This window comes from Corvus kubaryi, unplaced genomic scaffold (assembly GCF_017639235.1).
Source record: "Corvus kubaryi isolate FWS band 111438036 unplaced genomic scaffold, C.kubaryi_AGA036_p1.0 135, whole genome shotgun sequence".
NCBI classification, from domain to species: Eukaryota; Metazoa; Chordata; class Aves; order Passeriformes; family Corvidae; genus Corvus; species Corvus kubaryi.
Window position 1 is genome coordinate 413,002 of NW_024580669.1, and position 27,604 is coordinate 440,605.

A 27,604-nucleotide genomic window follows, 5' to 3' on the forward strand; every position below is an offset into this window, starting at 1 on the left:
GGGGCGGGGCGGGGGAGGGCGCTCGCGGGCGCGTTTTGGCGGGAAGGCCGTGAGGGGGGCCGCCATGTTGGGGGGGGGCGGAGGGGCCCTCGCGGGGACGCATTGCGCTCTGGTTTTATTTTAATTGCCTGTACAGCTAAATTGTTTAATTGCGCATTGCCATGTCTGTCAGAGCAACAGGTTGCCACAGTCAGCAGGTAAAATTTTGAGGGGTTTTAGGTCTTTTTGTGTGCTGTGCAAGTGTAATTTCGTATTTCTGCATAGGTGTAACTTCGTATTTCTGTGTAAGCACAACTTCATATTTTTGTACAAGGGTCAATGAAACCGTCGGGATAAATGACTCCTAACACTGTCTTTTTTAAAATGTTAGCAAGTCAGGTATTTATTCTTGGGTAGGGTTTGTGTGTGTGGCTGACAAAGTTCAGGCTTCCACATGAACCCCAATACAAAACATTTTCACTTATTTATACATTTTAACAAACAAATCAATGTTTATTGGTTCTAAGTTGCATAATCCTCGTCTTTAATTAGTGTTTTATTCCCTATTGATTTCTCACTTTTTTTTTTTATCTGGTCCAAATTGTTTAGTAATTTTCTTATCTTTTTCTCAGACATGGAGTCTCCAACCTTTCAGGCCTTAATTTCCTCTTAATTTTCTGGTTACTCCAGCAGTGTTGAAGTGCCATAAATTTCAGATCCCACATGCCCAATCCTCAAATTCTTTGGGTCTGTTCATTGAAGTTTGTCGGGGTTAGTTTTAATAAACTTAATCGATGATTTCATGATCAAAGTAATAATGAAGGTCTGTGCAGGAACTTTACTAGTGCTGGCTAAAAGTGGGCGCTGCTCATAAGTAATTAAAGCTGCCAATTAAAAATTAGTTAGGAATGTTATATCATTTCCATCACATGCCCAACTTCAAATTTTTGTACAGGTGTAACTTTATACTTTTGTACAAGCATAGCTACAAATTTCTGTACAAGAAAACTTGATATTTCTCTGGAAGCATAACCTCGTATTTCTGTACAGTTGTAACTTGGTATTTCTTCTCTGAAATGATGTAAATGGAAAGGGTTGTGTGTATTCCACGCTAAATCAGGGTTTTACTGTCAGAATGAGCCCTTGCTCTCTGCCCTGGTCAGAAACCAGATGAAAAGGAAGATGATGAGCATGAGGAAGGCTTGGAGGGAGCAGAGGGAAAATCCCACGCTGCTCCTGCACTGGAATTTTGATTATTCAAGATATGACTGAATTCCATGTTTTCCACTGGCCCTCAGCAGAAGGCTTGGGCCTTCCTGTCTGAAAGGCTTTCACACCTTTGGAAATTGTTATGATTTATAATTATCCCATGGGATGATGTCACTGTGAGGAGCAGTCTTTAATCTCCAGGTAGAGGTGGCTTTGGATCTCTCCCAGTACCCTTCCCATGCCCTTTTTCTTGTTACAATTTATCCGTGTGCTCCTTGACCTGAAATGCAAAACCTCAGCATGACCTGATGGATTTGTCTGAGGATAACCCTGCAAATTTGAAGGTCTTGATTTCCTAATTTAAGGAAAACTGAGTTGGAAGTATGTACCTCCATTGCAGCCAGGGTTATTACACTGACACAAAGCTGCAGATTTTCCAGAAACATCAAAAACATGGGTTCTGCTTCTAAAATGAATTCTGAGTGTACAAGTGGTAAACCACATACTGAGATCCCTACTCACCCTTTATCCAGGGCATTTCCAAGGTGGATTAGGAGCATGGAGGTAATCCATTATTTACAGAAATAATAGTTCCCTCATCAGTAATCCAAAATAAATTGGCGTTATAGCCAATTAACTTTGATTATCCTCGAGATGAGCTGTCATTGGAGCCCTTTGCTATGTCAGTGAAGCCCTTTGCTATGTCAGTGAATATTCCTATCCAAAGGTGAAAAGTTTCTGGGATTTTTTTCCTAAAAATGACAGGAGACGCTACAACATTGGGTCTTGGTTTGCATCATTTGAGGCAGCAACAACAGAGGGTCTGGATTTTACAAAAATGGACTGACTCCACTGAAATTTAATGATTTTTGAGGCTTTTCTAGTTGTTGTTGGGGCCTTGCACCCATTCTGGCCTCTCTCACTGACAGCACAGGGGAAATTTGTATCAATACAGTGATTTTAGGCAAGGAGAGGGTTTGCTTGGACAAGACTGGTTTAACCTTTCACTTGTTCACATGCTACCAGGGTGTTCCTGACTCACTGCGTGACTCCACAGCCTCTCCAGGGCTGTGAGGACAGGACGTCCCACCCTGCCCACACTGGAAGAGAGCCCTGACTGCCCTGGCTGGGCTCACCCACACACCCTCCACCCACCCCGGGCTGTGGGAGCTGCATTTAAGCTGAGGCCAGGTGGTTTGGGCCTTGTTTGAGCTGCAGTGGGTGCTGACGTCCTGGCTGTGGACCTGCCCTGTGACCTGTCTGAGGACCTGGACCGGGTCAGTGCCACCAGACCTGTTCTGCTCCTCTTGGTTGGATCCCGTGGGGCTCTGCTGCTTGTGGTGAGGTCCCTACTCCCAGCTGCCTCGCTGTCACCTTTGCCTTCCCACTGCTCTGCTTTTGGACCCTGGCATCAACACTGCTCATGTTTTCAGCCTCTTAAAATCCCAGAATGGTTTGGGCGGGAAGGGACCTTACAGACCACCCAGTTCCAACCCTTCCACTATCCCAGTGTGCTCCAACCTGGCCTTGGACACTGCCAGGGATCCAGGAGCAGCCACAGCTTCTCTGGGAATTTTGTCCCAAGGCCTCCCCACCCTCCCAGCCAGCAATTCCCAATTCCCAATGTCCCATCCAGCCCTGCCCTCTGGCACTGGGAAGCCATTCTCTGGCTCCTGGCCCTCCATGCCTTGGCCCCAGTCCCTCTGCAGCTCTCCTGGAGCCCCTTTAGGCCCTGCAAGGGGCTCTCAGCTCTCCCTGGAGCTTCTCCTCTCCAGGGGAACATTCCCAGCTCTCCCAGCCTGGCTCCAGAGCAGAGGGGCTCCAGCCCTGGGAGCGGCTCCAGGGCCTCCTCTGGATTCACTTCAATTTCATCCATGCCTGTGGCTCGGGGCTTATCTGCAAACCCTTTAGGACCTCATGGCTACAGCAGGAGGTCCTTGCTGGGGGCCCTGCAGTCTCTGCAGGGGGATGAGGAGTGAGTACAAAGGTTTGGATTTAGATGCAGCTCCTGAAATGCAGTGGGTGGAGGCCCCAGATGATGCTGATCAAGGCACTCAGAGCTTGTTGGGATACTTTGACGTCAGGTTTGGCAGGGTCTCTTGGCAGCCCTTAAATCCATGTGGGATGTAGCATGAGTAATGAAACGAGCTCTAATTTTGCCCTAGCTTAAATCCTTCCTTCCTGTTTTCAAAGAGTGCACCATGGCAGGTGGTGTGGACAGTCAGCTGATTCCTTAGGAAATACTGGGGTCTGTAAGCTACAGGTGGGACTTGACTTCCACCAGAATTGCAGTAGTTCCAGGAGCAGGAAATTCCCGTGATGGTTCCTGTCTCTTGGGATAAATTTCTGTTATTCGGTTTAAGTTGAGGGAATGGAGATCCCTCTTCCAGGGACTGGGTTTGGTTAAACCTCAGAGACAAGAGCACTGAGCAGAGCATGCTCTCCTTGTGCCCCCAAGACACAGCAGTTGCAAGATGACTCATTCCTACAGGCCAAAACAGGACTAATCCCTGCCTGGGGCTCCCTTTGTTCCCAAAAACATGAGACAAAGGATGTGCTTGGAACTGTGAACACAACAGGACACCTGTGGAGGAGTAGGGTGGGAATGGAGGTGAGAGGAGACTCCTCAGGGAGGTGCTGACAAATGCTGAGAGTGATACAAGTGAGATCTTTATTAAAAGCTTCCTCTGGGAATTGTCAGGGAATTCCTTTCCTCATTCTCCTGAGGTGGATTGAGCAGCTGAAGAATCTCCCCTCTGTCCCTTACTCCTAGGAGCCCCAGCTCCCGGCTGTCCCTCAGTAACCTTTTATTTGGATAAACAAAACGTTTATCCAACAGCCCTGTGGCCCTACCTGCAATTGTGGGACAGCCACAGCTGGGTGTTCCCACAGCCAAAGGCACAGGAGATTATTCCCAAAGCTCAGCCAGGAGGCTGCCCTCCCACGTGGATAACAACTCCTCAAATATCCAGGCACCCTTGGAACAAGGAATGGACAACTCGAAATCCATGGGAGAAATCCCCAGGACCACGAGTGGGCTGGCAGAGCCAGCGGTGAGAGCTGGGATGAGTTCAGTTTGTCCCCGCTTTCCTCTGCCCTGAAAAACATGTGAAAGGACACCACATTTTTGTGGTCAGAGCTTTGGAACCGACTCCTCCCCCACCCCGCTTTGGATGTGTCAGTGGAAAATATTTTTTTTGGAGGTGAAATCGGCCTCCTGCGTGCTGGTTGCCTTGGAGGCTCTGATAAATGTGAGAACTTCATCACATGGAGTGATAGGTTCTGTCAGATAGGTATTACCTGAAAAATAAAGCCCGGTATAAATTCCCCTTTGCCAGGCCCAGCTGAACTTCCAGCAAACATGAAGCTGATTTTGATCTTCAGCGCCCTCATCGGGGCTTCCCTGTGCCTGGAAACCTTCGTTGGGTGAGTTTTGTGGAAAACCTTTCATTTAGGGCTGGTATCCAGTTGTTTTTCCATGATCTCACCTTCACAAAACCTGCTTGGGGCACTTTTTTGGGGGTTTGTGACTGATTTTTCTTGTTGCTTTGCTGCTCTGGTGTTTGAAGGAACCTTTCCTTTGGGTTTTCTAAGGAGAAGGGTCCAGCTGTGGAGTTGAGATCCTCAATTTCTGTTAATCCAAGACTTTATTTTGGCTTTAGCTGTACCTAAGGAGCTGAACCTCACTGCAAAAGCAGAGCTGAAAGACCAGAACCCATCCTCAGATCAGAAAGTTCACTACTTTCCCTTTTACTCCCAAATTTATTTCTCTTTCTTCCTCTTTTTTCCACCTTTCTAAGCACTTTAAATCCTGATTTCCAACCATTAAATCCTAAAGGTTTATCTTTATGTTGCATTGCGAAAATTGCCCCACAGGGTGTTTCCTCACAGCCTCACTGACCATGGAAATAATTAAAGATTATATGACCATCTTTAATAATTAAAGATTATAAAAACCTACTGGATAAATCCTGAGGTGCAGTAAGTGAGCACTAGATTCCAGTGAGTAAATCTGTGTATGAAGGTTTAAGGATTAAGACTAAAACATAATACAGACAATGTCCCCAAACTCGGGGATTTGTAAAGGCAGGAGGGGCTGTTTTCATCATTTAATCACAAACAGAATTCTCGTGAATCCCTTCCTCAGTAGCTGTGGTTAATTCACAGCAGAATCCAACCCTGAGATAAAGCTTAGGGGGCCAGAGAATCCAATAATAAGTTATTAATGTGGAAAAGTGCCTTCAGAGCCGATTTAACTCGGTTCAACAAAGAGATCTTATCCCTCAGCTGGCCAGGGAGAGGAACCTGGTGTAAACGAGTCCCTTCTCAGCAGCTGAGGCCGTAAATAAACACCCACATAACTGAGCTCGTGTGCCGAGACCCTGTTTACCTCATTTCCATCTTAAAAAGGTTTCTAGTTGTGCAGTTACCGGTGTTGCTGACAGCACCGACCCGGGCTGTGCTCCCGGCTGTTGAGTTAATCGCTCCAACAGGTGGAGCGAGGCACTTCCAGAGGGTGATTCATCCCACCTGGAATGGTGCGAGCCACCCTCTGCTGGTGTCAGCCTCTGCCAACACCGGGAGGGTGGCAGCAGTCTCCGACTAAACCACGGAAAGGTGAAACAAATCCCGTATTTGGTGTTTGCTCTGCCGCGAAGTGCTCTCCAAACATTCGATCCTTCCCCAACTCAGCTGGAATATTACTTTCCCACAAGTTGCTGCCAGAAACCAACCAATGGATGCAGGATTGATCCTCGTGATTTAAAACTCATCCACGTTGTCTGGTTTATGATGAAGGTGCGGGTTGTTGGTTGAACTCTTGGGTGACACCAAAGCAACTGATTAAAGGAGCCCGTGTCGGCCATTAACACACAATTAACACTGAATTAACGATCCCAGTAACAAACCAGTTCACCCAGCCCCCTTCTGAGACTGGTTCTGAAGACACCGATTTATTGCAGGCACCAGGTTCTCCGAATCAAGACCAAAAATGAGGAAGAGGTCAAGCAGCTGCAGCTTTTGGAATCGCTGGAACACCTGGAGGTGGGTCATGGCCACAGGGGCACTTTGGAATATTTCAGACAGGGCAGGATTTGCATCTCATTTTCAAGGGGTCAGGGTGTGAAGCTGTGTTTCATTTGGAAGGTTCCCATCACCCTGTGGCAGCTGCCAGAAATAAATTTACTCTCTCAACACTTTAAATTTGACCTGCAAATTCAAATGTTCAGGAGTGCTAGAATTGGTATTTTCTTTCCTACCAGGTTTACATCATATTTGAATTGTTAGATCTTAATCTCACTGTTGAAAAACTTGTTTTTCCAGTGGGAATGGCAATGTTTTGTCTCCCAGGGTTGTGGAAGGAATCTATTAGTTGGTCTAAACTGTATTGAAATAGGAAAACAGAGTGTAAAATTCCAGGTTATTACTGTTCTTATTGCCATTGGTGAGGATTTTTAACATCACTTTTTAACATCACTGGGTTTAAAAGTATTATTTGAATACTACAGAAATGAAAATTTAGAAAAGCCCTACCAAAGGAGAGATTAAAGGAGAAATTAAAACAATGGGTTTCATGTTACCTAAGACTGGAATTTAGAGTTTTTCTTAAAATTATTTCTAGTAAAAGGGAGAATAATAAAATAATCATCAGAGACAACTTAAATTTTCTCTTGTTTTTGTGACCAAAGCCTTGAAATTAGTGAAAAAACTGACTCAAGCCTCTTGGTATTTGTTATTTTATTGAGTTTATCACATGAACTGATACAAGGTTGTGGTGAGGCCACAGAGAACGGAGCATTCCAGAGCTCCCTTCTGCAGGAGCCGTTGGATTTGGGAGAAATCAGCATTTCTAAAGCTCTGCCAGAGCTGTTTGCTGGATGCCTTCCCCCAACCAAATCAGTTTTCCTTTCTCCTTTTAGCTGGATTTCTGGATCAACCCCTCTGCCACTGCTGTGCCTGTGGATGTGAGAATTCCTGCTGTCAGTGTCCAGTCAGTCAAAGCCTTCCTGGAATCCCAGGGGATTGAGTATTCCATCCTGATTGAAGACCTGCAGGTGGGCACTGCCACTGGCACTTCTTTTTCATAACTTTTGGAAGCACTGATTCACAATTTGGCCTCGTTCCCACTTTTCCATACTCTGTTTTCCATGGGATCCTCCCCTTATTTTTGTAGGTTGTGGATTAATTCCTCAAGGACAATCCAAGGATCACTGCAGGTGTACTCTGAGTAGTGACATCAATAAACTCGTAGACTCCACAGGACTCTTCTGATAACCCTGAGGAATTCCACATGGCCTTCTGGCCTCAGACATTTGGGAATCCCAACACTGAAGTTACTCATCATTCAGTAAACTCTGCTGACCGTAGTTAAGGATAAAAATCACCCACTCGGGCACTAATCTGACATTTTCTCACGAGCAGTAATCCCAAAAGGGCACCTAAACCAGCATGAACGCACTGCCTTTTCATTTATTTATTTTTTAGCAGCTGAAGCAGACACTTCTCACCATTTGAATGTGTTCTTTTAGGATGTTCTGGATAAAGAAAAGCAAGATATGGCCGAGAGTGCCCAAAGGCAGCGCAGCGGCAGCTTTGACTTTGGTGCTTACCACACTTTGGATGATGTGAGTACCTCAGGGGAAGAGTATTCTGGTTTTTTTCTGGGCTCTTTTTATGCTGTCTTCAATTAAACATCCTATGTTAGCATCTAAAATGTCCTTGCAGCTTCTTCTGGCACATGGGTTTGGTTTTTGCAGTATTAATTTTGTGCTCAGAACAATCAGCCAGCGCTGTCCCTGACAATGCTGATCAAAATTCCATAAATTCTCCTGCAGAATCTGTCAAAACCCTTCCTTCAAAAGAAAGAGAAATAAAGGAATCTTGAAATTGGGAAATAAAGAACTTTTTGCCCAGAAAAGCTGTGGCCTCCCCATCCTTGGGAGTGTTCAAGGCCAGGCTGGAGCAATTTGGGATCATGGAAGGTGGGGGGGTGGTAATGGGATGGGTTTTCCAACCTGAATCAGTCCATGTTTCTCTGGAAGGAATGATAGAATACATAAATATGATTTTAATGTCCTCATGACCTTTCATTTCAGATTAATAGCGAACTGGACCATCTTGTGTCTGAGTACAGCTTTGTGGAAAAGATCCAGATTGGGGAATCCTATGAAAAGCGGCCTCTGTACGTCCTCAAGGTACGACAAACATCACAGAATGTGTCCATTGAGATGGATGATAGAGAATGCAGCCCAAAGCACCCCAATGGTGTGGGATGTTCTTGACTGAAAGGTGTCAGAGTTTGAAACGCTCCTGTTTGATTTCCCAGTTCAGCACCGGAGGCTCCAACCGCCCGGCCATCTGGCTCGACGCCGGCATCCATTCCCGCGAGTGGGTCACCCAGGCCAGCGCCCTGTGGATCGCCAACAAGGTTCCTGCAGGGATTCATCTTTGGCTTGTCTTGGGAATGTTTCCTGGTATTTCAAAGGATGTCACCCCTCTATGTGTTTAGTTAATTCACCTCCCCAAACCAGCCGACTCCCCAAGGGTGTGGCAGCTGCCTTGACCAAGAATTGGAAAACTCGGTCCTGTCAGAGCAGCTGAGTTTAGGCAGACAAAATGTAGTGGTTCAGGTGAAATTGTTACACAAATAACCAAGATCTTTGAGATTATTTTGCTGCTTTGCTCTGCTCATCCAGAAAAACAGTGTGGGGTTGGTTTCCTTCCACATAATGCCCAAACCTCCAGCTCTCTATAAATGAGGGTTTAAATCCTGCTGGAAATGACTGAGCCACCAGAGAAGTGACAGAATAAGCCGAGTTGGAAGGGACCCACGAGGATCATGGAGTCCCACTCCTGGCCTTGCACAGAACCATCCCCAAGAGCCACCCCGTGCCTGAGAGTGTTGTCCAAATGCTCCTCGAGCTCTCTCCGTGCAGCACAGTTGAGTATTCCCAACCTGGCTGTTCCATCTCAGTCTCAGTGCCAGCCTTGGCCCTTTCCCTGGGACAGGGAGGAGTAAATTTTGTTGTTCTCTTCCATTAACCTCCTGTCTTCAGAATGAAATAATAAAACAGATTCACCGTTCACTTCAGAGCAGTGGAGGAACAGTAATGGCCAGCAGATAATGGATGTTTCTCACTTCCCTGCCCCAAAATCCAGCCTTTCCTCTGTCCCAAGCAATGAGGGAATGAACATTTGGGAAGGAAATACTCTGCTAAGCAGGGTGTGCTGCCTGTCTCTTTCTAGATTGCCTCTGACTATGGAACAGATGCTTCCATCACCTCCCTGCTGGACAAGATGGATCTTTTCCTGCTGCCAGTCGCCAACCCCGATGGATTTGTGTACACTCACACCTCGGTGAGTCAGCTCTGTGTCTGAGCTCAGTGGGATTCCTGGCTTTTCCAAGGAAATAATAAACATGAGGGAAGTGGGCTCTGCAAGTCCATTCCTTAATGCTGTGAGAGGAGTTACCAAAGAGCTGGGCAGACAAAGATCCTCATTACTTGTCTAACCCATCCTAACCCACTGTAAATACCCCAGTTTTGGTAAATGCATTTGATTTTTGACCTGTGACCCATCCTGGCAGTCAGAAATATTCTTGGGATCATTCCTAGGATCAATCCCTCATGGGTGGCAGCTATTTCTGGGAGCAGTTTTGGAGCCAGCACCCAGATTTGCTCCCTTTTGAAGCATTTCTCTGTTGCAGAATCGCATGTGGAGGAAGACCCGCTCCAAGATTCCTGGCAGCATCTGTGTTGGAGTTGATCCAAACAGGAACTGGGATGCAGGTTTTGGAGGTAGGGATAAAGCTTCTGGATCCTTTACACAGAACCAGCTATTGCCTTTATATAGGGGATTAATCACCCTGGAGCACAGGATGAGGCAGCAATCATGGAATCACAGGAGGGTTTGGGTTGGAAGGACCTTAAATATTATTTAGTTCTACCACCTGCCATGGGCAAAGACACCTTCCACTCTCCCAGGCTGTTCCAAGCCCCATCCAACCACTGAACACCCCCAAGAATGTGGATTCCTGGGTTTCTGGGCAACCTGTTCTAGGTTGCAGCATCTAAAAATACATCCCTTAAACATTCACACTCTGTGGCTGCTGTCTGAGCATTTATCTGCATTTAAGGCCTTGCTTTGGCTGCACACCTGCCCCTGTCCTTAGGAAAGCCCAGCTTTGTGTGGGTCTGCCCTGACCTTCCAGGAATTCTCCTTCTCACAGGTTTGTTCCCTCCTTGCCCCACCAGGTCCTGGAGCCAGTAACAACCCCTGCTCTGACTCCTATCACGGGCCCAGCGCCAACTCCGAGGTGGAAGTTAAATCTGTTGTCGACTTCATCAAGAATCATGGCAACTTCAAGGCCTTCCTGACCCTCCACAGTTATTCCCAGCTCCTGATGTATCCCTATGGATACAAATGCACCAGGCCAGATGATTATGCCGAGCTGGTAAGACAGGAGGACTCAGCTTTACCTTCTTCTCTTCTGTCCAGCTGCCTTTCTGTACTTTCCATGCTCTTCCTTAATGACAGCATCACAGCTGGAATGATATCTCTGAGGCAATGTGGATCTCATGAGCATCATTCCAATGGAAAAGACCTCTGGAGATCTCTGTTCTAACCCTGTGCTTAAAGGGCTTTGGAGTCAGAGCCAGTTTCAGTCTAAGTTTTGATTAATTGTTTTGATTTGATATTTCTAAAGACAAATTCCACAGCTTTTTCAAGCCTGTCCTAAAGTTTCCCTAATCTCATGGGGATTTTGTTTTGTCCTAACACCTAAATGCAGGTCCCCTGTGGCAATTTGTTGCCTTTTTCCCTCCTGCACAAAGAACCCAGCTCTGTTTTCCATCCACCCCCCATTACGTAGTTGAAGTGAGCACAAAGTTGACCCCGGAGTATTGGGAGATCTCCAACTGCCTTGGGAATTTCTGGTCTCTCTTGAGCCTTCCCTTGACAAGCTAGTGAGATAAACACTGGATGCACAGTTCCAGAACCTGCTGGGAGTTCATTCACCTACAGTGCCACCTCCCAAAAATGCTGTGGAAGCTGTGAGTGCTGTTAGTGGGAATCATCTCCAAAGCAGTTTGGAGATTTCTGGTGAAATCCTAATCTTTAGTCTCAGGAAGTGTGGCTGCTTCCTGACTTTTCCTTCATCTTCTCCCCTCCAGGAATCTCTGGGAAGAGCTGCTGCCAATTCCATCCGGTCCCTCTATGGCACCACCTTTCAAGTGGGCACCATTTGCAGTACCATCTGTGAGTATTTGGCCACTCAGAGCTTTTGTGGGCTGTCCCAGGACAACAATCCCTGTCCTCCCCACAGGGTCTGTCCCTCGTGGAAACCACGATGCTCCTGTGCAGTGACACCACCGGTCACACATCGGAGCTGAGCGTTCCCATCAAAACCTCAGCCTTGTCCCCAAAATCCAAACAGCAGGAGAACAGAACTCCACCATCCCTCTGCTCACTGCTCTGGCTCATCTCCCTCTCTCTTCCAGACCAAGCCAGTGGAGGCAGCATTGACTGGAGCTACGACAATGGGATCAAATATTCCTTTGCCTTCGAGCTGAGGGACACAGGGCGCTACGGCTTCCTGCTGCCTGCCAACCAGATCATCCCAGCTGCCAAGGAGACCTGGCTGGGCCTGAAGAGAATCATGGAGCACGTGCAGGCCAAGTCCTCCTGAGGGCTGGGCTGGGAGCCAGCTCTCTGCAGCTGTACAAGGTCATAAATCCTCGGTGTGCTGTGATGGTTGGAATGATAAAAATGGTGGAATAAACCCCCTGTGCAGTCCCCCCATGGTGTTTGACACGTGTCCTGTGCCTTGTGTGTGACACAGCCTTGAGGAGATTTTGGGACAGAACCACACATCCAGTGCCACCCCTGCCATGGGCAGGGACACCTCCCACTGTCCCAGGCTGCTCCAAGCCCCAATGTCCAGCCTGGCCTTGGGCACTGCCAGGGATCCAGGGGCAGCCCCAGCTGCTCTGGGAATTCCATTCCAGCCCCTGCCCACCCTCCCAGCCAGCAATTCCCAATTGCCAATCTCCCATCCAGCCCTGCCCTCTGGCACTGGAAGCCATTCCCTGGCTCCTGTCCCTCCAGGCCTTGGCCCCAGTCCCTCTGCAGCTCTCCTGGAGCCCCTTTAGGCCCTGCAAGGGGCTCTCAGCTCTCCCTGGAGCCTTCCCAGGCTGAAGGGGCTGGTGCAGAGGGGCCTGGCGTTAACCAGCATAATCCAGGCCCTGGAACTGATTAAAGGAATTTCATTTCCTTTAATGAGCCTCAGAACGCTGCCAGGTCCCCAACCACTGTCCTCAGATGTACATCCCCATAGATTTGGCTGCCCCTTTCTCCCTGCCACATGTTCCCAGTGGACGTGGTTGAAGTGAGGATGGAAATGGAAGGACACTTCCCCTCATGCAGCTCCCAGTCCCTCAGATCCCCTTGTTCTGTTTTTCATCCTGCTAATTTCTTGGGAATTAAGAGCAAAGAGCTCAGGAGGCACTGAAGGATCAGAGATTAGCGGTGGCTGCTGCTGTGGTGATTATCACATCTAACAGGTTTATCTCAGTGTCTTGTGACCCCCCAGCAGCTGGTGAGTTCCTCACCCTCGGGGAGCCTGGCAGGAGAGCAAACAGCGCTGATGTGTCCGATAAAACCTTGCGGACTCCCAGGGCACGGAGCTGCCGGCAGGAAAAGGGGGAAGCGCAGCTGAGGCAGCTGGAAGTACTCCAGGGGGCTGGATTTGGGTTAAAAGCAGCTGTTTTGGAAAGCAAACCCGTGCTTGGGTCAGCCAATACTCCCCACGTGTCCCTGTCCCCCCTGCTCATGGCCTTATCCTGTGGCACCTGCTTCCCGAACTGACCCAGCTTTCCAAAATCCTATCCTCTGCCCTGTGATTAAAAACCACTGATGGTAAATCCCAGGGACAGGGCACACACTTGGCTCTTGGACCTGGAGGAGCTGTTGCCTCCAGAGCAGGAGCTGCAGAGCGTGAGGAGCCTCGGCTGGGGTTGGGGACCTGTGACCTTGTCCTGGCTTGGAAGCTCATTCCAACCATCCAGGGCTTGAGGCCCCCTGTCCCCTCCTCTCTAAGTGCCTGATGGGATGAGAGCTCATCCAGGTCTGGGACCCTGAGCCCAGAGAGATCTGGAGTCAGAGCAGTGGGTGCCACCCAGAGGAACAGGAGGATGTGTCCCATGGTGGGATAGAGATGACACAGGTGTGGGGTGGGGACCTTCCCATCCTGAGGAAGGAGATCACTGAGGAAACAGAGCCAAGCTCTTCACCACAGAGAGCGATGGGAGAGACGAAGGCAGCAGCTGGAGCAAGGGAGAGCCAGGAGGAACATCAGGAAATGCTTCTCACCAGGAGGAGAAGCAGCAGGACCTGGTGCCAGTGGGGCCCTGAGTGGTGGAGTTTAAGATTATACAAGGAAGGAAAGGCCTGCAAGCAGCAAATGTTACCGGGCCTGGTGGTGTTTCTGTGAAAGGCAGGATAGATGCTGCAAATCGTAGTCATCCCAGGCACTATCCCCATTATAAACAACCCATACAGTCTCCCGTTCCCAATCCTACCTTTCCCCTTTATCCTACATCCTACTACCCCCAGTGTATTCCTAATCCATTCTTTCACTCGTGGTTTCCCTCACAAAACCATGCCTTTACCAATCTGTTTCCCAAAAATCCCTTTCCAATGCTGAGTGGGGGATGACAAGGGAGAGAGAAAGAAATTGACTATTGTTGTTTAGAGTTCCAACAGGTAAAAATGGAAGAAACCCTCTCCTGCCTCAGTTTCCCCACAAAGCATGCTCAGAGAGTCCTGTCTCCCTTCTGCCAGCCTTAGGATGTTCCAGAGAAAATCTGTTTGGACATTCAGAGACTCAGGAGGGTGGCTTGTTTCCTTTTGAAACTGTTCTTGTTATCTTATGTTTATCCAGTTGTTTCCAATGTTAAGTTTTAAATCTCTTTCAGTTAAAACAAAAGGGTGAAGTGTTGGGGTTCCTCCCCCTGCCCTATGGGGTCTCCCTGCTCCCATGTACCCCAATCCAGGTCCCCACTGGTTATTTTGTGTTCCCCTGCCCGGGGAGGACCCTGCTGCTCCCGTGATTGCCGAGTTCTTCGGCAGTCCCCCGGCCGTGTGGCTGGAGAATAGAGATCTCTGAAACATCGATCAAGGATCGGTCCCTGTTTCTTTCCACGGGCCTCACTGTCTAAGGCGTGCTGCAGGAGCCTCCATCTCTGGAGGACTCCAAGATCCAAGGAGGAGGGACCTGGCGGGTCCCCAGAGCTGACCATGTTCATCCAGGGGGTTGGATGCAGACCTCCCATGGTCCCTTCCCACCTCAACCACCCCGTGGTCCTGCCTCAAGGAGGACCCTGCCAGCACCTCACCAACATCACCCGTTCTGCATCACAAAGCCCCAACAGATCCTGACACCCTCCCCACGGCACATCCTGCTCTCGGGGCGACCAGAATCCCCTGGATTTAATGGGGAAAACACGGACAGAAGATGTCCACTGTAAAAAACTGCCCTGGGAGGTGCCTGCCAGCCTGGGAACACAGCCCAGGAACTCGGAGCATCCTTGACAAGTGTGGTGGGAGCTCAGGGGCAGCTCAGATAAGGCCCAACAAAGGCCCTGCTGTAACCTGCGGAACAAAGACGCTGCTTTAACTGGGGAACAAAGCCACCTCTATGACAACCCAACCTCCTGGGACAGCCCCAGTCAGTGACAGCTGCTCCAGAGCCACTGCTTACACTGAAAACATTAAAAATAATTCATTTTCTCCCCAAAAATGAGCCCTTCTCTCTGAACATTACCCCAGGTGAACGTCCTTGTGCACCTCCGAGCTCCACGGCTTCCATCAGCTTTGAAGTGAGACTTCATCCACCATCAAGTGGCCCCACTCCTGGGAATGGTTTGATGAATAATTTGAACAATATAGTTTAAATTTTATAGATGTGTATATATATACACACACACACATATGCATAAACTAATTAATCCTAAATAAGTACACGTTTAAATGCTTGCTTTTTCTGCGAGTAAATCTGTAGTAGCTTGTAATTACACATGCATTACTAATCATAATTGACTTACTCATAGCAATGAGTAATGAAGAAATTCATGGAAACAAAGAGGTGTTTCCGGGCTCCTGTGACCGCGCCATCCCCACCATCCCACGCCTGCGGGTTGGCAGCTGCCCGTGCCCACGGCAGCTCCGAGCTGGGAGCACGGACACTCATCCAGGACCTGCTCACCGAGGAAGACGTTATCAGATCCTCCCTAATTTGGCTGCTCTTGTGTTGACTTTGCCAAATAAAGCAAACATTTGGGCTCCCGGGAGCCCTTCCTGCCTGCTCTGTTTGTCGCTGCCGACGCTGCGGGGACGGCGGATGCGGCCCCAGTGAGGAGATCCCGGAGGGCCCCCCAGGCACCAAGTCCGTCCTCGGGGCTGAGGCTCTGCTCCCACCCACCATGGAGACCCTCCTGGTCTTTCTTGCCCTCCTGGGGATCGCCAGCACCGAGCAGCTCTTCGTGGGGTGAGTCCTGCCGGAGCAGGGGGCGGTGGGACACCACGGCTGGGATGGGGATCCAGGTGAGAGAGGCCCATCCCCACCCGCTGTCCTTTGGGGTCAGTGAGAAGGGTGACATCCCAAAGGACGGAAATCCGACAGGATTTTTTCCCAAGCAGGAAAGATGAGATTTCACCCCAGGTTTGGAGGGAGGTTTTGAGCATGCAGCAGGCAGAAATTAGGGAATGCTGAACCCTGAGGGCATCACTCCAAGCTGTGCCAGGGTGTAGGATGCCAGGGGATGATGTGTATGGCTCACACACCAACGGCTCTGGAGCCATCCAAGAATTGTTGGGAATAAAACCCAAGGATTGCTGGGAATCACAGCCAAGGATTGCTGGGAATAACACGCTGTGGGAAAGAACAAGATGTGGCTGGAGAATGGGCCCTGTGGAGGGAGGGCAGCACTTTTCCAGGACAAACATTCTGGTTGGAGCTCCTGGAGATGAGAACAGCACAGTCCAGTGCAGGAATGAGGCTGAGAATGGGCATGGAATGTAGGGGGGGAATTGGGACCACCCAAAATTCCCAAAGCCTCCAACCCATTCCCGGAAAGGTCTCAATGACTGCACTGGCAATGAGAACTAATTTGCAGAGAAAGTGGGAATCCCATATTCAGATTAGGGAAAACCTCTCCATAAAAATGTACCCCCGGGATGCTGGGCATCCCAACAGACAGACCGATGCTGGAGCCAGGGCTGGTGATCTCACAGCCAGGGACAGGACCCAGGGAAAGGTTGGAGCTGTGCCAGGGGGGTTTAGGTTGGAGATCAGAAAAGGTTCTTCCCCCAGAGGGTGCTGGGCACTGAACAGGCACCCCAGGGAATGGGCACATTCCCAAGGCTGCTCCAGGAGTGTTTGGACAGCGCTGCCAGGGATGCCCAGGGTGGGATTTTGGGGTGTCTGTGCAGAGCCTGGAGCTGGATTTGATCCTTGTGGGTCCCTTCCAGCTCAGGATATTCTGTGATGTGATTGACCCACCTTCCTTCCTGGTTTCCTTCCTTCCTGGACACGATGCCATGGCTGAAGGGATCCATCCAGGATCCCATCACACTCCTCCAGGCAGGTGGTGCTGGGAGGGATCTGAGCAGCTGCAAGCCAAGATGGTCCAGGAAATGCCAGGACTGCTCCCTGACTTTGGAAAAATTGCAAGGGTTTAATGCCTGCCTGAGTCCCCCAGGCACGGAACGGGCAAATGGAAATTGTTCTCACCCTGAGGAGGTGGTTAAACTGATAAATGAGGAGTTAAGAGGATGAAAGGTACAAAAGGGGAAAGAATTTTGTGCCGTTTTGGGAGCGGCTTTAAGCACTGCCCAACAGGAGAGGTTGAGGTTGGAAGTAGAGGATTGATCCAAGGTAGGAAAATGTCTCTTCCATGGGAGAGCATTTCCTCCTCTCCAGGGGCTTTGCCTGTTCTTGGGCAGCCCAGCCAGGCTGGGGTGGAGCCTCTGCTAGGAAATGTATCCAGAAATATGGAACATATCCATGTGAGATATTCTCTAACATTGTGGGAGTTGATCAAACAAGGCTGGAGATCACCTCAGGCTCTCCAGCACTTGCTCTTTTCCCATCGTGGCTGCTCTGAACCTGCATTTTTTTCTCTCAACACCAACAACTGATGAATTTTCCAACCCTCGGAGCCGGTGTGGAGCTTCCACAGCCTCCCCCAGCCCAGAGTCCCCTCCCTGTGATCCCTCTGCCTCCCTGCAGGGACCAGGTCCTGCGTGTCACAGCCAGGAGTGAGGAGCAGATCGCCCTGCTCGGGGTGCTGGGCAAGCGGGAGGAGCTGCAGGTGAGCTCTGAGGGGTCCTGAGCATCCCCTGTGTCACCGACCCTGGTGAATCCAGGGCTCCCTCCTTCTTTTGCCATCTCATCCTTTTTCCTTCCCCTTTTGGAGATGCATCGTTTAGAACCAAATAAATAGGAATTCAACTTGGGGCTCCTTGAGCTCAGCGCTCCTGTTTTGTATGAGCTGGGAACATCCCATGAATCCTCATTGCTCAAAGGGACTTTGCAGCCCACAAACAACCCGGGCTGAAACATTTCTGTAGATCCCTATCCAGATATCCATCTGTGTCCCAAAATTTGTCCAAAAACCTCTTTAGATCCTTCATGGAAACTCCTATGGGATTCCTGGAGGTGCTGGGGAGCTCAGTGGATGAGCACCAGCCTGGGATGGAGCCGAGTTCTCCCTTTCAGCTCAACTTCTTCTCCCCAGGTGGACTTTTGGCGTCACCCCGTCAGCCCCAGCCACCCCACGGACCTGCGGGTGCCCTTCCCCAGCCTCCAAGCAGTTAAAAACTTCCTGGATTCCCATAATTTTTCCTACAGCATCATGATTGAGGACGTGCAGGTAAGGGCTGCAACAGGAACAGGACAAGCTCCTGCAGCTCAGCCCTGGGAGAAAGTCCAAAAAGTTGGAAACCAAGAGCAGGAAGAAAAATCCAACCCCCTGCTCCTTCCAGCCTGGTTGATCTTGGGGGTTTTTTTTGCCTCCTAACCAGGAATTATTGGATGAAGAAAAGGAAAGCATGAGGAGGTCTAGGAGGATAAAGAGAAGCTCCAGCACATTTGATTTTGCCTCCTACCACACGCTAGATGAGGTACCTTTCCCTGCAGAGCATTTGTTTTGTCCTGCTGGGGTCACACTGGTCACATCCCTGTGGTGACAGTCGTGGTGACATTTTTGGTGACAGGTGAGACCTCCCTGGGACACCTTGGTGGAAGTTTTAGCTGAGATGGGAGACTGGGAAACCTTCCACATCCAGTGTGGCCACTCCTGGAATCTCCCACCTCATGGAAGACATTTTCAGCTTCACTTTGGTGGTGTCACCCTGTCCTTGGAGCCCAGCTGGTGGCTGGGAGGGGGGCTGCGATGGTGTTGGGGGGTCTCAGAGCTTTTTCTTTCACCATTCATTCTACTTTTCCAAAAACCTTGTGATGTGCCTTTCCCTGCTCACACAGAGGCCCAAGCACTTGGTGTTCTCCAGGGAAGCCCCAGATCTTCTCCAAGGAAGCCCCAGATCTTCCCCAGGGAAGCTCTGCCTGTTGCATTCAGCGCTGGACACCCTCAAAACCAAAAGGTGAGATCCAGGCTGAGCCTCGTGACCCAGCAGCTCCTCCTTTCAGATCTACGACTGGATGGACGTCCTGGTAGAGGATCATCCCAACCTTGTCAGCAAGATCCAGATCGGGCAGAGCTACGAGAAGAGGCCCCTGTACGTGCTGAAGGTGGGTCCTGGGGCAGCCTCACCTTGAAAATCCTCCCTCTCTTCAGGATGAGAAGCTGGGCCAGGGGAGGCTCAGGGTGGGCATCAGCAGGAATTTCCTCATGGAAAGGGTGGCCAGGCCTTGGAACTGCCCAGGGAGGTTTGGAGTCGCCATCCCTGGGGGTGTCCGAGGAACACCTGGGGAAGTGGCACTCAGAGCTCTGGGCTGGGGACAAGGTGGGGATCGGGCACAGCTTGGATTCCATGATCCCCGAGGGCTTTTCCAACCTCGATGATCCCGTGATTCCGCACAGTTCAGCACCGGGGGATGGAACCGTCCGGCCATCTGGCTGGACACCGGCATCCACTCGCGGGAATGGATCACCCAAGCCACCGGTGTCTGGACAGCCAACAAGGTGACCCCACACCCTGGGGACCCCAATTCTTACCCTGCGGTGCTGCTCTGTCCCATCCCTCATCTCCGAGGGGCACCCGTGCAGCTCCTGCTCCTCTCCATGCACAGATCGCCGAGGAATACGGGAAGGACCGCTCTGTCACTGCCATCCTGGACAGCATGGACATCTTCCTGGAGATTGTCACCAACCCCGATGGCTTCGCCTTCACCCACAGCTCCGTGAGTGCGGGGACACCGCGGGGGGGACCTTGTTGCAGCGCTGTCCCCAGCCAGGGCTGTCCGTGGTTTTTGGGTGGGGAGGGATGTTCCTCCCCACGTGGGACGGTGAGTGGAGATCCCTGGAGATGCTTGGGGGGTGGGAGATGGTTGGGATTCACATCCCTGTTTCAGTCTCCTCTCCATGGGCTTCTAGAACCGCCTGTGGCGCAAGACCAGGTCCATCAACGCCGGATCCCACTGCGTCGGAGTGGATCCCAACCGCAACTGGGATGCTGGGTTTGGAGGTGAGACCTCGGCCACCAGGTCCTCACGCCAGGCATTGTTTGTGCCTCAAAACATCGCAACTTTCTGCTAGAGCGGAGAAACCCAGGGATGGAAACCCTTCGTGAGGGATCCTCTCTGGATGGTGCCTCCTCCCCCTGCTCCAGGCGCCAGCTCCAGCAGCGATCCCTGCTCCGAGACCTATCACGGCCCTCATGCCCACTCCGAGAGGGAAGTGAGAGCCATCGTGGACTTCATCCGTGGCCACGGCAACGTGAAATCCGTCATCTCCATCCACAGCTACTCCCAGATGCTGCTCTTCCCCTACGGATACAGAACGGCGCCCATACCCGACCACCAGGAAATGGTGAGATGGCCCCAAAATGTGGGGCTGTGGCCACCTGGCAAACTCAGGCAGAGCATCCCAGGAGCCTCCCTGCTCCTCTCATTGGATACAACCAGAATATTGAACCCCTTCAGCTGGTGGAGGGTGGTTGCATGATGAACCTCAAACATCAAAAATTAAGGGTTTTTTGGGAAAACCTAGAGCAGAGCAGATGGGGAATGATGGGCTCTAGATCCCCCTGCTGCTTGATCCACCAGATCTCACCACTTTTGGTGGGTCCTTTGCAGAATGAACTGGCCAAGAAGGCTGTGAGCGACTTGGCTGCCGTGTTTGGGACAAAATACACCTACGGCAGCATTGCCAACACCATCTGTGAGTGTCCCTCCCTCATCCCGCCGCAAATCCCCTGGGAATGGGCTCCCATCTCCGCTCCTCTCCCTGCAGACATGGCAGGAGGCACCACCATCGACTGGGCCTATGACAACGGGGTGAAATATTCCTTCTCCTTGGAGCTGAGGGACTCGGGGCGCTACGGATTCCTCCTGCCCAGCTCCCAGATCGTCCCCACCGCCACCGAGACGTGGCCGGCGCTCCTGGACATCATGGTCCACGTCCTGGAGCATCCATACTGACCCCAGCACCCCCCACAGCATTCCCTCATCTCAATAAACCCTCATGGTGGTTTCAGGCACCCTCGTTTTTTCATGCTGAACTCCAAAAAAAGGGTGGAAAAGGACTCCCAGACCTGCAGGTGTTTATTTTCCCCTCGTGCCTTTGGCTCAAAGTCCCCATCCTTTGGAGCCAACAGCCAATATGGGAGGAGATGGGGGTTTTTGGGCAACCAACCCCAGATTTGTGGGGTTTTGAGCAGGTTTGCTCCGTCATCCCTTCCTGGGAAGCTGCAAGGAGGAACCCAGGGCAGCCTCAGGGTCATCTCTGGGTGCAAGGTGCTTCCAGGCACTTGCTGTTTATTTTTGGCTCCTGGGACAACTGTCACCTGCTCTGACCCCTGTCCTGAGCCAAGCCTTAAATCAGTTTCCCCACCACTGTGGTGTAGGCACCCATCTCATCAAACCCCCAAGTGAAAATCTGCATTTTGCGCTTTCTCAACCCAAATTGATCCTTTCCCTCCCCTCAGCCGGCGCTGGGGGCGGTAGGATTTTGGCACCTCCCAGTCTCACCTTGCTGGCAGCTGACTCACCATGGCCCCAGCCGGTTCCTGGGACAGGTTTGGCCGGGACTGGCAGTGCCTGGATGGGGACGGCGAGGCCTGACCTTGGCCGGTGGCAGCCAGAGCCTTCCCAGGGCCCTGGGAAAAGGGACAGCTGGAGGGGCCGGGCCAGGGACCATGATCCCAATCCCAATGGGATTTAAGAGGCCCCAGGGCACTGTTGGGATGCGAGACTGGCTCTCCCAGCTGACCATGAGGCTTCCCGTGCTCCTGGCTGCCCTGGTGGCAGTGGCCACCTGCACCGAGACCTTCGTCGGGTAGGGGGGCTGGGATGGGGCCGGTGGCACCAGGTGGGGCAGAAGGAGCCAGTTCAGCCCTGAGGGAGCACAGGGAAAGGCTCAGGGGAAATCCCCAGGACGGGGGGATGCATGGGGTGGGGTTAGGCCGGACTAACGGGGCTGGAGCTCGTCCCACGCCCCCCAGCACCCCCTGACCCCACAGGCACCAGGTGCTGCGTGTCACCCCCAAGAGCGATGAGGAGCTGCAGAAGGTGCAGGAGCTGCAGGCCCTGGAGCATCTGCAGGTACTGGGTGTGGGGTTGGATTTTGGGGATGCCCCCCAGCCCACGTCCCTTGTTTTACAAAGCAGAGACGGGGCTGGACGTGGGATTATGGGAAGCAAACGGTGAAAAGCAAGACAGGCTGGTGCTGGGGGGTGCATCCCGAGGCAGGATCCGACCCCCTTATCTCCATTTTTCCCTACCCAGCTGGATTTCTGGCTGGCTCCCCGCGGGCTCGGATTTCCCGTTGACATCCGCGTGCCCTTCCCCAGCCTGCAGCCCGTCAAAGCCCACCTGGAGGCCAGTGGAGTCTCCTATTCCATCCTGATCGAGGACGTGCAGGTCAGTGGTGCCACAGGGGAGGCAAGGGAGAGGTGGGATCCCACCCTGTGGGAATGAGGCTCATCCCGCCCCGTGTCCCACAGGCCCTGGTGGATAAAGAGCAGATGGAGATGCTCCGGAGCAGCCGCCAGCTGCTGCTCAACACCAACACCTTCAACTACGAGGCCTACCACACCCTGGATGAGGTGGGAAAGCACAAGATTTGAGGCATTTTGGGGGGAAAAGTTTACTCCTGGCAAAGCCCTGCTGCTCCACGTGCAGCAAGGGCAGGGGGTGAGCTGGCAGTGACCCCCACATCCCTCCTTCCCAGATCTACAATTTCATGGACCTGCTGGTGGCCGAGAACCCCAACCTGGTGAGCAAGCTGGAGATCGGCCGCTCGACTGAGAACCGTCCCCTCTACGTGCTCAAGGTGAGGATTTGGGGATCGTGATCCAGAGGGGAAAGTGGTGGGACAGGGACAAAGCCAACCCCTCCCCTCTCTGCTCTCCCAGTTCAGCACAGGGGGCACAAACCGCCCGGCCGTCTGGATCGACACCGGGATCCACTCCCGCGAGTGGGTGACACAGGCCAGCGGCGTCTGGTTTGCCAAGAAGGTACTGACACATGCCAGGCACGACTTCCACCCCAAATGGCCACAGGGTCCTCAGGAACCGTGGGATCCAGGTGGGTGATCCCCCAGGGAGGACAGGGAGCCCCAAACCTCCATCCTCTCTAGATTGTCCAGGATCACGCGAATAATGAAGGTGTGGCCTCCATCCTGGAGACGATGGACATCTTCCTGGAGATCGTCACCAACCCCGATGGCTTTGCCTTCACCCATAGCCAGGTACCGCCCCGGATTTCCTCTCCCTGGTTCCTACAGCCACGCTGGATGGGGCTGGGGAGCAGGCTTTGGGGTGCTGCACATCCCTGAGAGGGCAAAGCCTCCTCATCCACATTTCCATGGGATGGGAATGGGACCACCACGAGCTGTGGAGCTCCAGCCCCGGGCACCAGCTGAGGTGGCTCTGCCCTTCCAGAACCGCATGTGGCGCAAGACCAGGTCCAAGCACGCGGGCTCCATCTGTGTCGGAGTGGACCCCAACCGCAACTGGGACGCAGGTTTTGGAGGTCAGAGCTCTCCCCTTGCCCCTGGGGAGCGTTTCCACTCTCCAGGTGGAGGCTCTGAGGCCGTTTCTGACTCAAAGATCCATTGATGTCCCCTGGGAAAGAGGTGGGATTTGCTCTCTGTGGCAGAGCCGAGGGTTTGGGCTCCACCAGGGCTTTGATGTCCCCCGGTGACAAATGACAGTCACCATACAAATCTCCAGGAGGAGCCCCAGGAGCATTCCTTGATCACCACCAAGCATCTGAGGGGTGGGGCTTGGAAGTTCCCAAATTCCCACTGTTTTCACCATCCTCTCTTCCACAGAGGCCGGAGCCAGCGGAAACTCCTGCTCGGAGACGTACCACGGACCCTACCCCAACTCGGAGCCAGAGGTGAAATCCATCGTGGACTTTGTGAAGAGCCACGGGAACATCAAGGCTTTCGTCTCCATCCACAGCTATTCCCAGCTCCTGCTCTATCCCTACGGCTACACCGAAACCCCAGTGCCGGACCAGCAGGAACTGGTGAGGCCCACGTGGTTTGTGGGGTTGGGATGGGGTGGAGCTGCTCTTCTGCCATTCCAAGGAGGAGCCACCTCCATCCTGCATCCACTGGGAAGCTGGGAGGAGCTTTGCATCCCTTTTGCACCTGGAAAAAAGCTGTATCCCACAGGTTTTTCCTTTCTTTGGCTCATCTTTCCTCCTTCCCTCTATTCCCAGCACGAGGTTTCCGCCAAGGCCGTGGCAGCTCTGTCCTCCCTGTACGGCACCAAGTACAAGTACGGCAGCATCATCACCACCATCTGTAAGTTCTGGGGGCGGCCACGGCTCCCCCAAAACCCCCAAATCCCAAAATCATCCCTCACACCGTGGCTTGGCCAAATATCCCATGGAATTCCCGCACGAAGTGATTGAGGCTCCAAATCCCTCCTGTTTTTTCCTCCCTCAGACAGAGCGAGTGGAGGAACCATCGACTGGACCTACAACCAAGGGATTAAATATTCCTTCACCTTCGAGCTGCGGGATACGGGGCGCTACGGATTCCTGCTTCCCGCCAAACAGATCGTTCCCACCGCCGAGGAGACCTGGCTGGCGCTGAAGGTCATCATGGAGCACACCCGGGACAACATGTACTGAGCTGGGATCAGGGCTGGAGCAGCTGGAGAGGGGGAAGAAGGCAATAAATAAATGGAAAGAAGGATGAGAAAAGCCTGTGGTTGTTTTCCCTTTTTCCCAAATCGGGTGGAAAAGCCCTTTCGGAGCCGCAGTCGGTGCCAGCACAAACAGGGTGTGCTGGGCTGGTGGCCTGGAAAGGGAATTGATTGAAAGGGCATGAAAATAGCAGGAACAAAACGAAGGGAAGGTGGTGGTTTTCTCTCTGTTCTGGCAGAGCATGGAAAGGGAACTGGGCTCTGGGACATGAGGTCAGTGGGATTTATTGGGGCTCCAGGAGAGCTGCAGAGGGACTGGGGACAAGGGTTGGAGGAACAGGACACAGGGAATGGCTTCCCAGTGCCAGAGGGCAGGGCTGGGTGGGAGATTGGGAATTGGGAATTGCTGGCTGGGAGGGTGGGCAGGGGCTGGAATGGAATTCCCAGAGCAGCTGGGGCTGCCCCTGGATCCCTGGCAGTGCCCAAGGCCAGGCTGGACATTGGGGCTTGGAGCAGCCTGGGACAGTGGAAATGTCCAGGGGTTGGAACTGGATGGGTTTTAAGGTCCCTTCCCACCCAAACCTTTCTGATTGTATGATCCCTCCTCACCTGCTGCAATCCCTAGGGAATGGGGAGCTGAGCCCACTCCCAGCTTTTCCAGGCTCTCCACAGCTCTCAAAGCTGAAAATAAATCACCCAAGCAGCTGCCATAATTAACATTTTATTAAATTAAACAATTAAACCTCAGCCTCTGCAGAGTTTGACTCTGCTCCAACCACCAAGAGTCCAAATCCACACAAATCCATCGAGATGGTGGGAAAGTACATTCAGTCCTTCCTTAGATTCCTTGGATTTGGAGGATCTCAAACGACTCAGGCCAGTTTTGTCCAACTGTTTCACCAGGAGGTTTTCACACAGCACAGAGTAGCCAGGGATTCTGGATCTGTCTCCCACAGCTGGATAGCAAAACCAGGATTTTAGCCAATGCAATGACACTTCCAAGAGCTCATGGAGCTGGAAAACTCTATTCCCACAGCAGCAGGATCTTATCAGACTGAAACTGCCAGTCCTGCAATCAGCATTGTCTGATTTCAGACCCAGAGATGCAATAAATGATAAACGTGCTCAGGGATGGCAAGTCTTAAGCTGCCAAACTGGAAATTATGTGCCATTTCTCCTACTTTTTGTCCTTTCACCAGAATAACCCCAAAATCGCCAGTGAATTTTGGGATGTGTTGAAGATTGTCTGCTTCAAAAAGGAAAAACCACTGAATCCAAAAATACACAGAAAGCCCACAAGACCACGATAACCAAAGCTGGAGCAGGCTCAGCAATGCCAGATGGAAAAACTGGAGAGCAGAATCCCTCCACAATCACCTCCAAAGTCTCCCACAGGCAGCTCACGAAAATCAGAGGATTCCCAGGTTATCCAGAAGCACCAGTTTGAGGAAAACTGGGCTACTCATTTTCCAGCAAACCTTCACCCTGCTCATTTCCAGATTCCAGGGCCCTGCTGGATTTTAGGGACCCTGATGAGGCAGCAGCAGCAAATTTCCCTTCAGCTACCCTAAACCTTAAAGCAGCTCCTAAAAAAACTCTGGCAAAGGAGTCACTGGAAAAAAAACTCCAGTTATTCCTCTCCAGCTCACTTTGAAAAAGACACAACTACTCACAAAGTGCCCACGAGCAAACACGACTGTCACAGCACCAACTGGGCAATTCCAGACACATCTTTATTAAAAATACTTCTGTTCATTATCATAATTTATTTTTAAAAACCCCAAAAAACCCTTCCGGGATCTTCTCTCACTTTTGGCAAGCTGCTGAATGTCTTTATCTCTGCTAAAAACACCAAAGGTTGTGCTCACAGATGATTTCTGGCCTATTCACCCTCATGGCTCCAGGCACGGCCCAGGAATGTTCTGGACACAAATTTCTTCAGCTGGACTAAAAGCTTTGTGGAATGGTTGCTACTGGTCCCAGACTTTACTACCAGTTTGCTCCCTCCCCTACAAAACCAGTTCTATCACCTCTGCCCTGCCCTGCCCCTCAAGTGATGCCATTCCTGCTTCCAGGAAACATCATTCCAGCTGCCCAGCCTTACCCGAGCTGCCAATTCTCACCACGGCTGCTTTTCCCTGCCGATTCCCAAAACCACAAACGGGCTGCATTGCTCAGGATTCCCAAAACCTGGATACTCAATTTATTTCCACGGCCTGTTCTGGATGCTGGTCCTGCTGTGAGAGCGGCTGCTCAGGGAGCCCATGTTGCCAGCGGGGCTGGGGAGGCTGGGGTTGCTCCTCACGGATGAGAGCTTGGAATCATGGCTTGAAACACCCCGGGTAAGGCGGCCTGTGGGAAAAACAACCCCAAATCAGAAATTGGTTGCACAGAGGTTGTGGTTGCCCCATCCCTGGATGTGTCCAAGGCCAGGTTGGATGGGCTTGGAACAGCCTGGGATAGGGGAAGGTGTCCCTGCCCATGGCACGGGGTGGAACTGGATGAGGTTTAAGGTCCCTTCCCACCCAAGCATTCCATGATTCCATGGTGAGGTTGCAGCACGTTCTGGAGTCTTACTGGCAGTGTCTGAAGGAACGCGCTCCTCGGCCAGGTAATGCTTTAACTTCTGGAGGTCATCTGCAGAAAATCTCCATTTGTTCTCTGCACGTGTGGGTGGCACCCTGGGCGTCGTTTTCCTGCGGGCAGATCCTGAGGGAGCTGGCACCTGGCAGGACACGGGGAGCGTGCCGGTGACCAACCCCTCTGGGATCTTCTGTGCAAGGACTTTGAGGCCTGCAGGGACACAGATCGCTCGTTATCCCAGCTGGGATGGACCAGTCACAAGGGATTGATGGAGCTGAAGGTCCAGCAAGTTTGGATGGAGAAATGTGGGCAGCAGCAGAGGGGGGAATTCTGCTGCTCTGCCCCGCTCAGGTGAGATCCCGCATGGAGTCCAGCTCTGGGGCCAACATCAGAAGGACCTGGAGCTGCTGGACAGAGTCCAGAGGAATCCATGGAGCTGCTCCCAGGGATGGAGCCCCTCTGCTCTGGAGCCAGGCTGGGAGAGCTGGGAATGTTC

General features: G+C 51.8%; 4 protein-coding genes across 8 annotated transcripts in view; 3 read left to right on the forward strand and 1 right to left on the reverse strand.

Moving 5' to 3' along the window:
- The first annotated feature begins 124 nt into the window (after positions 1 to 124).
- Positions 125 to 11,985, forward strand: LOC121675864 (carboxypeptidase A2-like). Of its 4 annotated transcripts, none has more exons than XM_042051700.1 (12): positions 125 to 197; positions 4,527 to 4,614; positions 6,150 to 6,231; positions 7,107 to 7,241; positions 7,716 to 7,811; positions 8,283 to 8,381; positions 8,513 to 8,614; positions 9,433 to 9,543; positions 9,893 to 9,983; positions 10,440 to 10,639; positions 11,358 to 11,442; positions 11,685 to 11,985. In XM_042051700.1, the coding sequence occupies exons 2-12, from the start codon at positions 4,550 to 4,552 to the stop codon at positions 11,870 to 11,872; spliced, it is 1,254 nt and encodes a 417-aa protein (XP_041907634.1). In that variant the 5' UTR covers positions 125 to 197; positions 4,527 to 4,549; the 3' UTR covers positions 11,873 to 11,985. The 4 variants fall into 4 exon arrangements, with proteins under 4 accessions (XP_041907634.1, XP_041907607.1, XP_041907616.1 ...); XM_042051673.1 differs by lacking the exon at positions 125 to 197 and adding an exon at positions 2,383 to 2,528; XM_042051682.1 differs by lacking the exon at positions 125 to 197 and adding an exon at positions 2,388 to 2,465.
- A 3,444-nt stretch (positions 11,986 to 15,429) lies between these two features.
- LOC121675890 (carboxypeptidase A1-like) lies at positions 15,430 to 20,892 on the forward strand. 2 transcript variants are annotated; one of them, XM_042051720.1, is made up of 11 exons: positions 15,430 to 15,730; positions 17,474 to 17,555; positions 17,982 to 18,116; positions 18,268 to 18,366; positions 18,893 to 18,994; positions 19,287 to 19,388; positions 19,496 to 19,606; positions 19,800 to 19,890; positions 20,035 to 20,234; positions 20,471 to 20,585; positions 20,658 to 20,892. In XM_042051720.1, exons 1-11 carry the CDS (start codon positions 15,666 to 15,668, stop codon positions 20,843 to 20,845), a joined length of 1,290 nt encoding a protein of 429 aa, XP_041907654.1. In that variant the 5' UTR covers positions 15,430 to 15,665; the 3' UTR covers positions 20,846 to 20,892. The 2 variants fall into 2 exon arrangements, with proteins under 2 accessions (XP_041907654.1, XP_041907662.1); XM_042051728.1 differs by having other exon boundaries at positions 15,433 to 15,730; positions 20,501 to 20,585.
- A 96-nt stretch (positions 20,893 to 20,988) lies between these two features.
- On the forward strand, positions 20,989 to 24,586 carry LOC121675881 (carboxypeptidase A1-like). The gene is made up of 11 exons (XM_042051710.1): positions 20,989 to 21,701; positions 21,886 to 21,967; positions 22,151 to 22,285; positions 22,369 to 22,470; positions 22,596 to 22,697; positions 22,780 to 22,881; positions 23,004 to 23,114; positions 23,308 to 23,398; positions 23,700 to 23,899; positions 24,095 to 24,179; positions 24,324 to 24,586. Exons 1-11 carry the CDS (start codon positions 21,562 to 21,564, stop codon positions 24,509 to 24,511), a joined length of 1,338 nt encoding a protein of 445 aa, XP_041907644.1. The 5' UTR covers positions 20,989 to 21,561; the 3' UTR covers positions 24,512 to 24,586.
- A 644-nt stretch (positions 24,587 to 25,230) lies between these two features.
- Positions 25,231 to 27,604, reverse strand: part of CEP41 (centrosomal protein 41) — a 13,784-nt gene continuing 11,410 nt past the window's right edge. Inside the window, exons 8-9 of the mRNA XM_042051388.1 lie at positions 27,103 to 27,336; positions 25,231 to 26,877 (exon numbers count right to left, since the gene is read on the reverse strand). Coding sequence (XP_041907322.1) covers positions 26,729 to 26,877; positions 27,103 to 27,336 — 383 coding nt within the window. The 3' untranslated portion in view covers positions 25,231 to 26,728. The remainder of the gene's footprint in view (positions 26,878 to 27,102; positions 27,337 to 27,604) is intronic.

What these genes read in the sequence shown, in the direction of transcription:
- LOC121675864 (XM_042051700.1), top strand. Translation starts at nt 4,550, where the DNA reads ATGAAGCTGATTTTGATCTTCAGCGCCCTCATCGGGGCTTCCCTGTGC. An exon ending in TGCCTGGAAACCTTCGTTGG is followed by an intron (nt 4,615 to 6,149) that starts GTGAGTTTTGTG and finishes GATTTATTGCAG; the next exon opens with GCACCAGGTTCTCCGAATCA. An exon ending in AATCGCTGGAACACCTGGAG is followed by an intron (nt 6,232 to 7,106) that starts GTGGGTCATGGC and finishes TTCTCCTTTTAG; the next exon opens with CTGGATTTCTGGATCAACCC.
- LOC121675881 (XM_042051710.1), top strand. Translation starts at nt 21,562, where the DNA reads ATGATCCCAATCCCAATGGGATTTAAGAGGCCCCAGGGCACTGTTGGG. An exon ending in CCTACCACACCCTGGATGAG is followed by an intron (nt 22,471 to 22,595) that starts GTGGGAAAGCAC and finishes CCTCCTTCCCAG; the next exon opens with ATCTACAATTTCATGGACCT. An exon ending in CAGCATCATCACCACCATCT is followed by an intron (nt 24,180 to 24,323) that starts GTAAGTTCTGGG and finishes TTCCTCCCTCAG; the next exon opens with ACAGAGCGAGTGGAGGAACC.
- LOC121675890 (XM_042051720.1), top strand. Translation starts at nt 15,666, where the DNA reads ATGGAGACCCTCCTGGTCTTTCTTGCCCTCCTGGGGATCGCCAGCACC. An exon ending in GCAAGCGGGAGGAGCTGCAG is followed by an intron (nt 17,556 to 17,981) that starts GTGAGCTCTGAG and finishes TCTTCTCCCCAG; the next exon opens with GTGGACTTTTGGCGTCACCC. An exon ending in CTGGGATGCTGGGTTTGGAG is followed by an intron (nt 19,891 to 20,034) that starts GTGAGACCTCGG and finishes CCCCTGCTCCAG; the next exon opens with GCGCCAGCTCCAGCAGCGAT.